Raw genomic sequence first — 15,806 nt, forward strand, 5'->3', positions numbered from 1 at the left:
TAATGACGTGGGAAAATACCCGAACAAAGCTGAATATCATACATGTAAGTACCCATGAAAACTTAAGAAAATAAATATACATATACATATACATATACACATACATACACACACACACACACACATATATACAACTACAGTGACGTGGGAAAATACCCGAACAAAGCTGAATGCCATACATGTAAGTACCCGCGAAAACTTAAGAATATATATATATATATATATATATATATATATATATATATATATATATATATATATCCATAAATAATAATAAAAAATCAGATGTAAAGAGAGCATGCAACATAGAGAAAACATCACAAAAAATGTTTAAATAGATTCATGGGTTTTTTATTTAATGACTTAAAAGGTGCAGTAGCAAAGTGCTTTTTTCTCCATTCCTGCATGGACCAGTTTCTTTTCTTCTAGTTACAATAGTTCTCTAGTTCATAGAGAGAGCAGGTATTTTCACAGCATTGCTCCACAATTCCTCTCTTCTGAATTTTCTGGATTTCTCGGAGTGGTACTTCTACCTCATTCGATAAAGGAACATTCACTACCAAACAAGAGAAGACCAACATTAGATGGGATGTTTGAAGTATATTCAACAGAAGGTATATTCATTTGGACTTTGTTTCAGTTTGGCATCCCTAAAGATGCTTTAATGCCTCTGACTTTCCCACCCGCAGCTGTTTTTGGGGATGAGTTTAGGTTGAATACTATTGATTATTTTTGACAGTTTCATCCTTCTCCCCATGAACAAAAGTTAATGTTACAAGAACTTCCCTATTCTTCTATTTGATAACTATTTTGTGATTATTATTATTTTAATATACCTGCCTTGTCCTTGCTATGGCTATCAGATTGTCCTGGCACTAGATTATCGTACTCTGAATCAATTAATTGAAACTGAGCTGGATGTTTTAGACCCTGATTACACATTGCACACTTTCAACTGAGATTAAGTTAGCAGCAATAAAGCAAAGCTAAATAGAAACAAGGTGGAAAGGCTATGGATTAGTATTTCACAGATCGGGAAACTGACTACATCTCCAGAGTTGGTTGGGACTGTATTTCCTTTTGAAGGAAGAGATGCTTCATGTTGATAAACTCCCATATTCATCACTGTCACTGATAAAACTCCCAGATTCATTACTATCCCAGCTTGCTACCCCCAAACAAATAAAAATATAGTATGGCCTGGTTCCTACGTGCTTCAATAATTGAGATGTTTCTCATACTACATCAGATAACTGATAATCAGAGTTGGAAGGGACCGTATAGGTCATCTAGTCCACCACCCCCATCCAAGCAGGAGACCCTACAACATTTCTGACCAATGGCAGTCCAATCTCTTCTTGAAAGTCCCAAGTGATGGCGCTCCCACAACTTCCGAGGCCTAGCTGTTCCATTGCTTGATTGTACATGCTACATGGCAGTCTGCTTTCCTTTTAGCCAAATGTAGCATGCTCTGCAAACCTTGCAGTAATGAGTCAAGATGCTTTGCAGAAAAACCAAGTGGAAAAGAAGGAACTAGGCTTCTTCTCTGGGCATTTGAAATGAGAAATATGATGCATATTTTTCCCCAGCAGGATGCATTGGTTTTGGCAGCACTTGGCAAACTCCTTGTGGAACTTTTGATTCAGAGATGCTTCTTGGTCTGTCTACTGATTTTTAGGAAAACAGTTAAGTTACATTATTATTGCCATAGTAGCACTATATTATTTCCAGGCTACCGAAAATAACAGGAGTATTGCTGTCAAGTTGGCACCTATTTAAATTGATCATGAACAAGGAGGTTGCCTCACTGACAAATGGAAAAATACCACTTAGGAGAGGTATGCATCTTGGATATAAGTCTATTCTATTCTCCATTTAACAGTGGAATAATCAAGAATCAATCAGGGTAAAATTCCAGGAATTGCATTTTCTAATTTCAAACCCATTTAAATGCATTGATCTGCAGTGTCCACAATCCCCAACCATGCCTATGGGAGTTGTATCCCAAGATATCTGGACAGTGGTGGGATTCAATTTTTTTTACTACCGGTTCTGTGGGCATGGCTTGGTGGGCATAGTGTGGCTTGGGGGGGCGTGGCAGGGGAAAGATGCTGTAAAATCCCCATTCCCTCCACACCCTAACCTGCTTTCCAGCTCCATTCTCCTGTGCAGAGCAACAAAAGAAGACCCAGCCAATCAGCTGGGACTCGAGAGGCAGAGAATAGATGGGGGCGGGGGCAGTCAGAGATGATATTTGCCGATTCTCCAAACTACTCAAAATTTCCACTACTGATTCTCCAGAACTGGTCAGAACCTGCTGAATACCACCTGGAAGGGGAAAGGCTGAGAGAAAGGAAGGAGCCAAATGCTGTTTTTTTGTTTTTGTTTTTACTCATCGAAGAAGTAATTTGGGAAGTTTACTTTCATGGCCCCCTCTCCTGAATTATTTTGCTGAGTGATTTGGTTTGTCTATGAACAGTGTTTGCCAATATTCTTCAGATTCAGGTTGTGTATTTATCTATTTACCATATTTCGTAGATTTCATCAATTGATCAAGACTCACACACAAAAAAGACATTAAAATAAAGATAAAATAACCCAATTAAAATAGGCAGTGATAATTATGAACCAGATGGTTGCCAACAGCCACCCTATGAGTCAAGATCTCATTGAAACTAAATTGTTTCCAGGGTTGGAGCAGAGCTTCTCTGGAGTCAACTTATTTCATAGTCTGGGGGCTACTACAGAGAGTACAAACACCTCCAGTGTTCTGACTGGGTGTGGCAAATCATGTTTTCAAAAACAATCCTTGATATGTAAACACCATTATCTATTTTTCTTACTAGTTTAATAAGACTATCTACCTACCACATGGTGAGTTATATAAGCAAATTCACCAGGTTATGTTACAGAAGGGGAATTTTAGGAAATTAGGGGGGAAAACAAGTTACCTAGTGGTTGTTCCATGTTCCTTCGTTCCCTGGGCGAATAGTAGAAGCCCCGTTCTCCACATATAAGGAAAAGAGCTTCCACCAGATGAGAGCCGCACAGACGCTGATTGGGAGCAGCTTGGCTGGGAGCTGAAACAGCCAGCAGCAGCAGGAGAGGTAGGGAACGGATCCAAAGAGCCATGGTGATGCAGATGAAACTTTGGAAAGGAAGAATCCAACAAAAAATAGGTTTAGAAAAAAAGGATAACAGGTACTAGATTACTATCAATCCACATTTGACCATGCTGCAACAATTGCCCGGTTACTTCATGTTATAGGGTAGACTGGAACATAAGGAACAACATCCTAGCAATTGCAGGGGGAACAATTTCTCTGCCCCCCCCCCCCCCCCACACACACACACCTTTCCTTGCTATTCACAGCCCAATTACTTGCTCTTGTTGGAAGTTAAAACTCACCCCTCTCCTAGAAAAATGAAATATTTTAGGATATATTAAAAAGGCAGAATGTTTCCCCTAAAAGAGAAGTAGAAACTCAAGAGAGGCAGAAACTCAGCCTCCCACTCCCTTTGCTAATGGGCCATTAAGGCCTGGCCCAGTCTATTCTACATAACAAAGATCTACCTCTTTCAGGCAGAGCCATAATAGGAATTGCCCAAAGTTTATTCCATTATCACCCTGCACGAGTCAACCAAGCCTCAAAAAAACAACCTACAAAGCATGGCCCTATGGGAGTCTGAAAACCAATCAGAACACAAGTTCAAATTCAAAGCCCAACCGAGGATATACAACCAAGGGACTCTTAGCATCTCTTGCCTTTTTTCGCCCAATATCTCCAAGGCATGTGATCCTGTTCATCAATAAACCTCCTTTTCAAGCAACTTCCATGACTCCAGTGTCTTACTCCCCACTTGGAACTGAACCCAGAAGGATATTTCTTCCAACACTCTCTTGCATGTTGCTTGAATGATGGTGGGTTTTCTCTACTGAAGAGTTGCTTGCTATGCCCTCCCTATATGATGTGGCTAAGCTTTAGTGGTAAAATGCTATTTGCTGTGACATATTTATTTCATAATTTAAATTCAATGACATGATCTTAAAGAAGTACATGAAATATTTTACAAACTTAGATTAAGATATAGAAAAACAGCCTGTGGTGGAATCTTGGGAGAATTCCAAGATAAGAAATATTTGATAGTAGAAGAATTAATTCCTTAGGGAGTTATAGTGAGCTGAATATATTTAAATAGTGACTGGGTAGTCCTCTGTCATGGACTGAGCAAGATGTAGCTCCTTACAACTATGTGATTTTGTGAAGATAAAGCATGGTTGAGAGATAGTCAGTTTTTTCTAATGATTAAGGAGCTGGCCAAGACAGTTCCTTAAATTGGACTTTCTTGATTTATTTTCTTTAAAAACAATTCATTTCATCAAGGGGCTTCTTCAGTTCTTCAGAACTGAAAAAGCTTCTTAGCTGAGAAGTGAAACATTTTCAAGGAGGAAAAAAAAACAACCAAGGAAGTCGAGTGGGCTTTTAAAAAGCACCTTCGGGACAGCCATGACCTGGATGATTGAGAATCTATATAGACAGGAGAGTTTTTGTTCTGCCTAGTCATGAAAGCTAGCTAGGTGACCTTGGGCCAGTCACACACTCTCAGTCCTATCTACCTCACAGGGTTCTTGTTGTGGGGAAAAGTGAGAAGGAAGTGTTGACTTTCAGATAATGCAGGGGCTTTTTGCTATGCATCATAAAGTTGTTTTTTTTAAAAAAGAAATAGGTTATGAGAGTACTGAGTGCACTTCACTCATTTATTTGTTTGTCAAATTTAGATACTGCCATCTAATTTCCCAGAATGGCTCTGAGCAATGTTCAGTTAAAAAACATATATTAAAAAGTGCAATACATCAGTAAAAAGCAGCCAGGTAGAAATAAAAACAAGTTAAAAACAAAAAGGATTTATGGTTGCTAAATCTGGGCTGCAAAAATCTGGCCAATCAGAAGATGGCTCAAAAGAGTTAAGAGTTTTCTGTCTCTTTTTTTGCAGTCCAGATGTGGTAACCCTAATCCAAGTTTCTTCCCAAAGGCTGGGATGAAATAGGAAAGTTAGTAGAGAGAAATAACATCACACTTTTTAAAAACCATAGCAATATGAAGACAGGTATAAGAATATGGGCAGAATATTGAGAATGAGGTACGCAGAATCCTAGATCTTCTTCCATATAAAATAAGACTACAAACTCCTCCAAGTTCCTAGTGGATAAATAACTGGTCATTTATCAAGATATTATACAGCATATCACCCATACCACATGCATCAAATTAAGTAAACTGTTCCACACCACAAAGAACACTCTGAAAGCATTTCAACGTTGCCAATATTTTCACAGAAAGAGAGAGGGAGAAAAAAAATGAAAACCCTGGAAAATGACTTACCTGTCAGGTCTCAAAGCTAGTAAGGTTCTGTTGCAAAGACCACCACCTGGCTGATTATTAATACTGTGGAGAAAACAAGCTATTGAAGTAGTACCCCACCCAGTACTTCTCACCTAAGCCCCTTGTTAATCCTTTTGAATAAAACAAAACATTTTCAACAAAGGAGGGCTGATAAGAGTGGCTTATCTGTTTAAGTCTGTTGAAAGGCACTAGAGATAGCATTTGCTCACTTATGGTGAGGGAGGAAGTGAGAGAGCTAAAGAGATAGGAAGTGGGAGGTGGGACAAGGCATGAATTCTCCACACCATTCCAATTCCACCATTCTAAAAGATAAATTGGAAAACTCCTAACTCATGCACATCAGCTCAGCTATCCAATCCAAGCAACCCTAGGATAGTCCAGGAGCAGTGCCAAAACCCACGTGCTCAGAGATCCAGCAGCAGAACACAATCATAACAGGTTCACTTTGGCCACTTTTAATAAAAGCTGAGGTGGAAAATGGAATTGGATTCAAACTAAAATTTAACCTTAAGAATTAAGGCTGCTCCTCTATGCTTTTTAAGGACTACATACCCATACTCCATTGCTGAGTCTATGACCCCAGTAAAGATTTGACCTGAGAGTGGGGAGTGTAAAACAAGAAAGAAACACTTCCAATTATAAATTTTCTAGTTTTGTTACAAAGCACCAATACATAGATGAATGGCAAAGGAGAGATTTAAGCCTAGGACTCGGATTATGGATTGGTTGAGAGAGACTAAGAAGTGAGGTACATACAGAAACCAAAGTTTATTTTGCTGGAGTTTCTCCTCAGATGATGCAGCATTAACAGCCAGTGCAAAGCAAAGCAATCTATAAAACTCATTCTTTCTTCGATGTGCTATGATCAGTTGTATAAGCCTCGTCAGTAAAAGATACACTTATCACTCCCTCAATTTCTTTCCCGTCTTCCACTTCCCATCCTAGCATCATTGGAAAGTACCTATTTTTTCCAGATCCCATGAACTCTGAATATGTTCACCAACCACAAAAATTCCTAGCTCAGTTCCATGCAGAAAGCCAAGGAATCCCTCTGAATTCCATGGAATCATGGAAATATGTTGCACACCTATTTGAATTCCAAACTTTTGAGGGCTAAACAAAGCAGACTTACCCAATCAAGGTGATAGTGCAAGGATGCTGCAAGAGTAAAGGGAATATGTAACTCCCATCTCATCTCCTTGCCATATTTATAATCCAGAGAGACAAGATTTTACCAGTTCAATGTGGTCATATTTTTTTTTGCTGGTTCAAGCACATTAAGTCTTAAAGATGAGGGGGGGAAATAGTAACAACAGCTTGCTGCTTCCATCTCATTACACCAGTAACTTGTGCTTGCTTCAATGAATCTCTGCCTTGAGTTGTTGCGAGCCTTTTAGCAGGAGAGATAATAGGGCTATTAAACTTGTCCAATTACACTAATGCTGGGCAATTGGCAATGCTTGGATTGGGATGACCACCAAGTTCTCCATCCCACCAGCTGTTTCTGAAGGACAAAATTAAAGAACAGCAAACATGTTAACACATTCAGCTAATCTAATCCCTGCTGGGCAACTAGCGATAGGACAAAGTTGTTGACAAGATGCTACTCTTGCCAGGTGTTAATGTGGAAAGAAAATACTTAGAGCAAAGGATAACCAAGGCCACATTTCCTTGAAGGAAAATATGTGGGAAGCAAGTCATTCTACCCCCAGTAGATGAATAATGACCACTCAAGGTTATAATACCATTTTCTTTTATGAGGGTCTGGTGTCAGGATTTCTCGCTTCTGATTATAGAATAGGAACAGGAACAGAATATTGTTCAAATGTGATCGGACATACAAGGAATTTGTCTCCAGAGCAAGGAAAGTGACAACATCTACATTTTTTTCATCAGAGAAGAATTATGCACAGGCATGGTAGTACTAGATCAAATTATAAATAATGTGGAGAAAATGAAAAATGTAGAACTATTTTTTTACTCATAACATCATAACTCCTCCAGTGAAGCTGAGTGGTGAGCAATTTATGCCAGATCCAACAAATTACTTGGTTATACTACACCAGCTTAAACTGTGACAACTGTTGCCATCACATAAAAAGAAAGAAAAATGAATAAAGCAGTTACCCATTTGGAAATATATTCTCAATTAAAGAATATGTCTGGTTTATATTTGAAAAAGCTGCACAAGGACAGCTCATGATCAAAACAAGGGAGTGATTGAACAAAAGTATTTTCCCTCAGTAGGTGTTGAAAGCAAGATATCTGCTTAGTTTTGGGATTAATGGGATCAACTTATATTACAGGGAAACTAGGAAAGTATTCTATGACATGTTGAAGAATAAAGCCATGGAATCAAAGATGGAGGAGTCAAAACACACATGGGAGGGTGCAGAATGGTTGGAAAAGGCCTTTGATGCAGAAACCAAGCAAAATCCATGCTTGAATGGAATATAGTCCTCAACATACGACCACAATTGAGTTCAAAACTTCTGTGTCTAAGTGAGACACTTGTTAAGTGAATTTTGCCTCATTTTACAACCTTCCTTACCAGATTTGTTAAGCGAATCACTGAAGTTGTTAAGTTGGTAACACAATTGTTAAGTGAATCTGGCTTCTTCACTGACTTTGCTTTTCCGAAAGTCGTCAAAAGTGATCACATGACCCTGGGACACTGCAACCATCAGAAGTATGAGTCAATTGCCAAACCTCTGAGTTTTGATCACGTGACCATGATCAAAAGAGTCGTAAGTGTGAAAAATGGTCATAAGTTTTTTTTTCCAGTGACGTCGCAACCTCGAACGAACTGTTGTAAGTCGAGGACTATCTGTGTAACCCTATTTTCAGATTTGCCAGCAAATAAGATTTCCCAATTATCATTGTGAATAATTGGCTTAACAAATTATTTGACGAATACTGAGTCCAACAAAATACATACAACCCACCCAAATGCTCAGGTTGCCAAATGCATGGAAATGCCAGAGCACACTGGGACAGGCGGAGTAAAACAATTAAGTTCCAGAGATCAGGAGAAAAGCAAAGTATGGATGATGAACACCAAATAACAAGAGTCAGGACAAGCACTTTAATGACCATAGAATCATAGGGTTGGAAGGGACCTTGGAAGTCTGATCAAAAAGAACCAGTCTGGTGTAGTGGTAAAGGTGCTGGTCTAGGAGACTGTGAGTTCTAGGTCTGCCTTAGGTATGAAAAACACTGGGTGACTTTGGGCCAGTCACTCTTTCTCAGCCCAATTCACCTCACAGGGTTGAGAAAATAAGAGAGACTATTATGTATGTACTGATGCTTGGAATTATTTATCAAAATAATAAAGGCCAGATTTTAAAATCTAATAAATGAAATAAATGAAAACTACCAAAAACCGGCTTACAATGTGTCAAATGGATTTCATTCAATGACTGCCCCTAAGACTCTGCTAGGCCTGGCATTGGAGGTGCTGTTAGATGATCGGTCTTTCTACCTCTCAACTCTTCTTAATCCAATTTAAAACACCCTCGGAACTATTCTAGGTTGTTTTGACTATTTGCAGACATTAGGATCTTATGACATTGGCATATTTACATGCTTCTGAGCCTTGAGTGTTACCAGATATGCTCCAAAGTGTAGCTCAGACTTCCATAGAACCATCTCCTAATACATATTCATCAAGGAAGGAATAAACAATGGATTCTGTTGAATCTGTTTAATAAACCCAGTTATCCCGTACAATCATCTCTTCCAATTGAAAGACAAATGGAGAGTACAGAGAATCACAATATTCAAGTAAATTATACTAAAAATAGCAAGATAAGTACAGCAAATTCAAATTATTTTAGCAAGGGGACGGTGGATTAGTAAATTAGTAATTTATCAAGTTTCAAACTAAAGAGTAAAATACAAATCAAATGAAAGCCCAGAATAATTGCTAATTGTGCTGATTTGGTGTTTTAAGCTTTTGCTTATCTTTGCCTTCCTGAGATCATCAAGAATGGGATTGGGTTGCATAAAAGCTGCCCTTGAGCAAAATGGCAAGCGGGGAGGTGGGCGGAATTCGACTTCTAAATTAGGGAACAGCAGTTGAAGGAAGGAAGGAATCCAAAAAGGGTTGGGAAACAGGGAATCGTGGTTTGTTTGTTGCTATCAGCATTTAGCCTCTTTTGGCAGAAAAAGAAACAACAGCACAGCTAGGAAAAAAAGGCACGCACACACACACACACACTCTAAGGGAATTGAGGTGAAAAGGTGAAGAGGTTCTAGTGAAGTCCTCCTTGGAGACAGAAAAAAGGGCTGAAAGGAATATTTGCCCTTTTCTAACACTCCAGCTAGACTGGTCTAAAAAAAACCATACAGGTAATTCTCGACTTACGACCTGTGCCTGGAATTTATGTTGCTAAGTGAGACGCTAAGTGAGTTTTGCCCCATTTTACGACTTTTCTTGCCACCGTTGTTAAGTGAATCACTGAAGTTGTTAAATTTGAAACATGGTTGTTAAGTGAAACGGGCTTCCTTGTTGACTTTGCTTGTCAGAAGGTCGCAAAAGGGCTATCACAGGACCCCAGGACACTGTAACCATCATCAATATGAACTAGTTATCAAGCATCCGAATGCAAATCACGTGGCCGTGGGGATAATGCGACAGTCGTAAATTTGAAAAATGGTCATAAGTCATTTTTTTTCAGTGCCATTGTAGCTTCAAATGGTGACTAAATGAACTGTTGTAAGTTGAGGACCACCTGTAGTGGGAGAAAGGAAGTGGCTGGAAGCTTGACCACAAAATAGTAAAAATAGCCCAGAATCAATGACTACAGGACCGCAAAGAACTTTTCCCCCCCTTTTCTTCCTGGTCTGGGTTTTCATTGTTATAAACCAGGATTGTTCCTAAATCAGGAATCTTTAGACAAGTGTGTACTGTGATACAGTCTAGAGAACTACCCCTTTATAAAAAAAAAATTGCCATTTGTTTAAGGAATGTATTTGGTCCAAACTGGATGGACAAAGCATCTGCAAGAACATATTAACCAGATCCTGGAAAAAGAGGTGTCCTCAGGGGTGAGGCTGCTGGGGTTCGCGGGGGTTCGGGAGAGCCCCTAGCTAAGATACCATGCAGTTCAGAGAATCCCCAAATCCCACTCCTGGCTGGCCCCACCCCAAACTACTGGTTTTGTGGGCGTGGCTTGGTGGGCGTGGCAAAGGAAGGATACTGTAAAATCTCCAGTCAGAGGTGGTATTTGCCGGTTCTCCGAACTACTCAAAGTTTCCATTACCGGTTCTCCAGAACTGGTCAGAACCTGATGAATACCACCTCTGGCTTGGAGGTTCAGGGAGGGTGAAAAACAGGCCTCCCAGATGTTCAGGAAGGCCGGAAATGGACCCATTTCCAGCTTCCTGAGAGTCTCCGGAGCCCTGGGAGGTCGTTTTTGCCCTCCAGGAGGCTTGTGGAAAGCCTCTGGAGACCAGGGAGGGCAACAATGCACCCTGCCCGCCATGGTGCAGGAGGCCGACTAGGCCACGCCCACCATGGCCCTGCCCTCCCAGCAACCAGGCAGACAACTCTTTGCTAAAATTTTTGAAGCCCACCCTTGGTGGTAGGTGGTCGGGTTTGAAATATGTAAAACAGCTAAAAAGGAGGCCTCGTGCCCTATTCCCCCATCTTCACTGTTGGTAAAATCTTACTTGTTAGAGCAAATAGGAAGAAAGAAATCACTATCAATGAGCAAGACACACAGAACGGGAATAAAAGTGCAGTGTCCCCTTTTTATTACTATTTCTTGGTTTTAAAATAAAGAGCAAGGTCTCTGGGTTGAAAACAGGGCAACTTCACTTTGCATCATTTTTTTTTTTCATTTAAGATTTTGTGGCACAACTTTCTAAATGGCAATTTAAAAGTCGGCACATGTAGCATTTGCCTGGAACCAAAGGTAGCTATGCTTGTACAGTTACTTAGTTGATGGACCACAGTGGAATACTTCAATCTCTGTAAAGCTGTTCGCAGGAGGATGGAAAAGGAAAAGGATGTAGCTCTCTGGCTACAGTTATCAGCAAACAAAAGTTGACGCTTCTCATATTGATTTTCTGCCTGTAATTTGGCTGCTGAGGTCCCAGGAGTCTGGCTAGCAACAGAGAAGCAATACTGTTTATTGCAAGACAAGAAAAATGAAAGAGAAGCTTGAGTTTCAGCGCCTTATTTGCCTACATTCATTCCTCCCAGCAGCTTGCCCAGGTGAGGATGATTAAATTGATCCTTTTTTTAATTTCACTGTTCCATCAGGTTGCTTAGAATGGCATACGGGTGGTCCTCCCCAACTTAAAACCATTCCTTAAACAACCATTTGAAGTTATGACAGCATAGAACAAAGTCACTGACAACCAATCCACACAATTGCAATCATTTCTGGACCCCGAAAGTCACATGCTCAAAATTGAGGCGTTTAGCAACCAGCTTGCATTCGCAACATCCTGGGCTTATGTGATAGTCATTTGCCACCGTCCAAGACAAATAGAATCAATGGGAGAAGCCAGATTCACTTAATGATTGGATGGTTCACTCAAAGACTGTAGTGATTTGCTGAACTACCATGGCCAAAGAAATAGTTGAAAAATTGGGCGTGACTCACTTAGCCACCGCCATGCTTGGTAATGGCAATTCTGATTCCAATTGTAGTTTTAAGTCTATGATTATCTGTACAGATAGACCTCGACTTACAACCACAATTGAGCCTAGAATTTATGTTACTGAGTGTAAAAAAGTGAGTTTTGCCCCATTTTAGGACTCTTCTTGCCACAAGTGGTTAAGCGAATCGCTGCAGTTGTTAAGTTAGTAACCTGGTTGTTAAGTGAATCTGCCTTCCCCATGGACTTTGCTTGTCAGAAGGTCGCAAAAGGGGATCATGTGACCTCCTGGGACACGGTGACCGTCATAAATATGAGCCAATTGTCGAGCATCTGAATGTAAATCCCATGACCATGGGGATGCTGCAACGGTCGTAAGTGTGAAAAATGATCATAAGCAGAGTTGGTATTCAGCAGGTTCTGACCAGTTCTGGAGAACCGGTAGCGGAAATTTTGAGTAGATCAGAGAACCGGCAAATACCAACTCTGACTGCCCCTGCCCCCATCTATTCTCTGCCTCCCAAATCCCAGCTGATCAGCTGGGTCTTCTTTTGTTGCCCTGCACAGGAGAACGGAGCTGGAAAACAGGTTAGTGGGGTGGGAAGAGAATGGGGATTTTGTAGTATCTTTCCCCTGCCACGCCCACCAAGCCATGCCCACCAAGCCATACCACACCCACCAAGACACATCACGTCCACCAAACCACGCCCACAGAACCAGTAGTAAAAAAAAATTGAATACCACCACTGGTTATAAGTCACTTTTTTCAGTGATGCTGTAACTTTGAATGGTCACAAAATGAACTGCTGTAAGTCAGGAACTACTTGTACATGGTCGGACTATGAGGTCTCATTTCTAGAATTCGTACTACCACTAGATGGCTTTAAAGAGCCAGATTTTTCCATGTCTCTTTGCTGAGGCCTAGTGCTTCTCGGAGTGTTTGCAGGCCCAATTCAGCAGCTCTAATGTATCAACATCTTTTTTAAAATCCCAACAATTTTTTTGTAATATGGTAAGCTACACAAGGCTACGAGACACTTCACCCAGTTTAAATAAGTTTTAATTTAATTTTCAATACAAGAATTGAAACATTATCCCACATCTTCACATTCATCATCTACATGTCTAGTATGACCTATGAGCTCAGAGTTTCCCACCAACAGTGAGAAAAGTGAGACTTGACTGCTCTTTATAAAATAAACTACTACTAATCCAACAAAGGCTGTGTAATCAAGAGGAACCTAAAAGGACCATCGCGGGCATCCTGTGCACTGATTTGCTACATTAAGCATTTGTCAAAAACAAACCGCTTTCAGTTTTACCATTTCCTTTTCAAGAACAGCTCCTTTTTAGAATATGAAAAGCAGTCACCTAAGGTGTTCTATTAAAGGCACTGTGGTGGCTCGGTGGCTAAGATGCTGAGCTTGTAGATCAGAAAGGTCGGCAGGTCGAATCCCTAGCACTGCATAACGGAGAGAGCTCCCATTACTTGTCCCAGCTTCTGCCAACCTAGCAGTTCGAAAGCATATAAAAATGCAAGGAGAAAAATAGGGACCATTTTGGTGGGAAGGGAATAACGGCGTTCCGTGCGCCTTTGGCATTTAGTCATGTTGGCCATATGACCACAGAGATGTCTCTGGACAGCGCTGGCTCTTTGGCTTTGTAACGCAGATGAGCCAGAAACAACTAGGAGGGAAACCTTTACCTTTAGCTAAGGTGTTCTACATTCTTTCCATATCATCCACATAACACAGAATATCCAAGATGGGAAGAGTTAAATCCTAGCAAAGAGGTGTTTCAGAATGGGCAGGAATTCAGATGAAGCACCTCGTTCTGGCTTGTTAAAGCAACTGCATCTTTTTCCAGAATTGCACAGCTGCATTGATGGCAACTTCTGGCCATGGTGTGGGTGGGAGTTTGTACATGCATGCATATGCTTAGTCACTTTGCTCCATTGGGAGAAAAAAGGCATATGGAAATAGCCAGGAGCAGCTTCTGTAAGTTGGGGAGGGGGGGAAATATATGGTTAATTTAATAATTTGTAAACAGGCACTTATACGTGTTGTTCCTTGGCCTTTTGGAGCATTTCTTTTGAAGGATTTGCACAGTCATAACAGGCAAGATTTCCTCTGCAAATTTTTACAACATGTCTACCACCCATGAGGGCAGAGGGGGCATGCTGCAGATCCTGTCAACCAAGGAATTTTGGCTGGCAGTTTCCAGAAGAGTCGTATCTGCCATGGCTTCTGCTCTCTGGAAAATCTTACCCAATGAGATTATATTGGCTCCTACCCTCTTGACATTTCAAAAGAGCCTCAACACCTGGTCTGAGAGATGGCTTGGTGATCTAGTGGGGGAGCTTCATGCTGGAGGTGGTTGATTAATTAAAACCTAATCTCACCTTCCTAACCTCTGTGTCCAGTTCCTGCCTTTTCCATTTGGTTTTAATGGTGTGTAATTGTGAATGATTTTATCTGCTGTGTGCCATGACTGTCGATTTTAATGTCTTTTCTTCTTTGTTTTATGTTGTTTGTGTCCGGAGTTGTTGGATGGATGGAAAGAAAGAAAGAAAGAAAGAAAGAAAGAAAGAAAGAAAGAAAGAAAGAAAGAAAGAAAGAAAGAAAGAAAGAAAGAAAGAAAGAAAGAAAGAAAGAAAGAAAGAAAGAAAGAAAGAAAGAAAGATAGAATTATTGTTACGTAATTCTATAGAGGAAGACCTCTTTATTGTTATTATAAAATGAGCTTGAAGAGGGAAGAGGTAATCTAAGGAAAGGTCTCTGGTTTATCTTCTTGGGCTTGGATACCAAGCAAGATTGGTCCCAATTAATACTTGGATGGGAGGCCACCAGAGCTTTCAGACTGGACTGAAAGTTGAAAAATCTCCTAAATGATTTAATTGCTTATTGTACCATATCACTATTATTAAATGTGGTACCTGATGATTCTTGACGAATGTATCTTTTCTTTTATGTACACTGAAAGCATTTGCACCAAGACAAATTCCTTGTGTGTCCAATCACACTTGGCCAATAAAGAATTCTATTCTATTCTATTCTATTCTATTCTATTCTATTCTATTCTATTCTATTCTAAAGGAAGCAATGGCAAACAATTTCCATACTATTACAGAAGTCATACTCAAAGGAAAGTTTTTTTTTACCTTGAAGAAATAATAAATATGTTTGTGTGGGGAAAGAGAATGGGAATATTCATAAAAAGAAGTTCAAAGCTTCTCAATTTAGAAACCAGTTTAGTTTGTTTTTAGAACATTAAGAATTCATTGACACTAAAATTGGCACTAGCACTTAAGAATTAATATAGGTATTTTCCATGGCAATGGTTGATTTTGAGGAAGTACCTGATTTTCCATTTATCTTCTTGAAATTCCTTCTGTGCAGTTGTATGCATTGCCCATTACTTGTCCTCTTGCAGAAAAGTATTTGAGAATAATCTTCAACTCTTTAAAGAAAGGGTGGAAAAGTTGTGGCCCTACAGTTTTCAGCTACTGGAGCTGTTGTCCTCCTCCCTTTTCTCTGCATATGGACCTTGGAACCTCCCAATTTTACACCAACTGAAATTTGGTGGAAGCTTGCTAATGGATAGAATCATACTTTAGTTTAGTGAAAAATAACCAATCATTAGCTTCCCCCAAAGCTTCATGAATTTATTTGGCTGACCATTCCATCACGCCCAGCCTATATGAAGTTTAGCTCTACTCTCTGATGACATCACTCCCTTATTTTCTGACTTGTTGGAGATTGGAAACCCTGGTTTTTATACAGTTTAGCCCCT

At 40.1% G+C, this 15,806-nt stretch overlaps 1 protein-coding gene across 1 annotated transcript; it reads right to left on the reverse strand.

The window, feature by feature from the left end:
- Positions 1 to 329: 329 nt before the first annotated feature.
- On the reverse strand, positions 330 to 15,545 carry INS (insulin). Its single transcript, XM_087954017.1, has 3 exons — positions 15,373 to 15,545; positions 2,952 to 3,148; positions 330 to 556 (listed from the first exon to the last, which is right to left on the reverse strand). Exons 1-3 carry the CDS (start codon positions 15,420 to 15,422, stop codon positions 426 to 428), a joined length of 378 nt encoding a protein of 125 aa, XP_087810143.1. The 5' UTR covers positions 15,423 to 15,545; the 3' UTR covers positions 330 to 425.
- Positions 15,546 to 15,806: the final 261 nt, after the last annotated feature.

The sequence above is a fragment of the Notechis scutatus genome, chromosome 1, assembly GCF_049901735.1.
Source record: "Notechis scutatus isolate UNSWTSFEM ecotype Mainland chromosome 1, rNotScu1.2, whole genome shotgun sequence".
Taxonomy (NCBI): domain Eukaryota; kingdom Metazoa; phylum Chordata; class Lepidosauria; order Squamata; family Elapidae; genus Notechis; species Notechis scutatus.

Excerpts from the sequence above, each read along its gene's own strand:
- INS (XM_087954017.1), bottom strand. The coding sequence starts at position 15,422 with ATGCATACAACTGCACAGAAGGAATTTCAAGAAGATAAATGGAAAATC. Across the intron at positions 3,149-15,372 it reads GAAGATAAATGGAAAATCAG|TTTCATCTGCATCACCATGG; the intron begins GTACTTCCTCAA and ends TCCTTTCCAAAG. Across the intron at positions 557-2,951 it reads GAACATGGAACAACCACTAG|TGAATGTTCCTTTATCGAAT; the intron begins GTAACTTGTTTT and ends CTTGTTTGGTAG.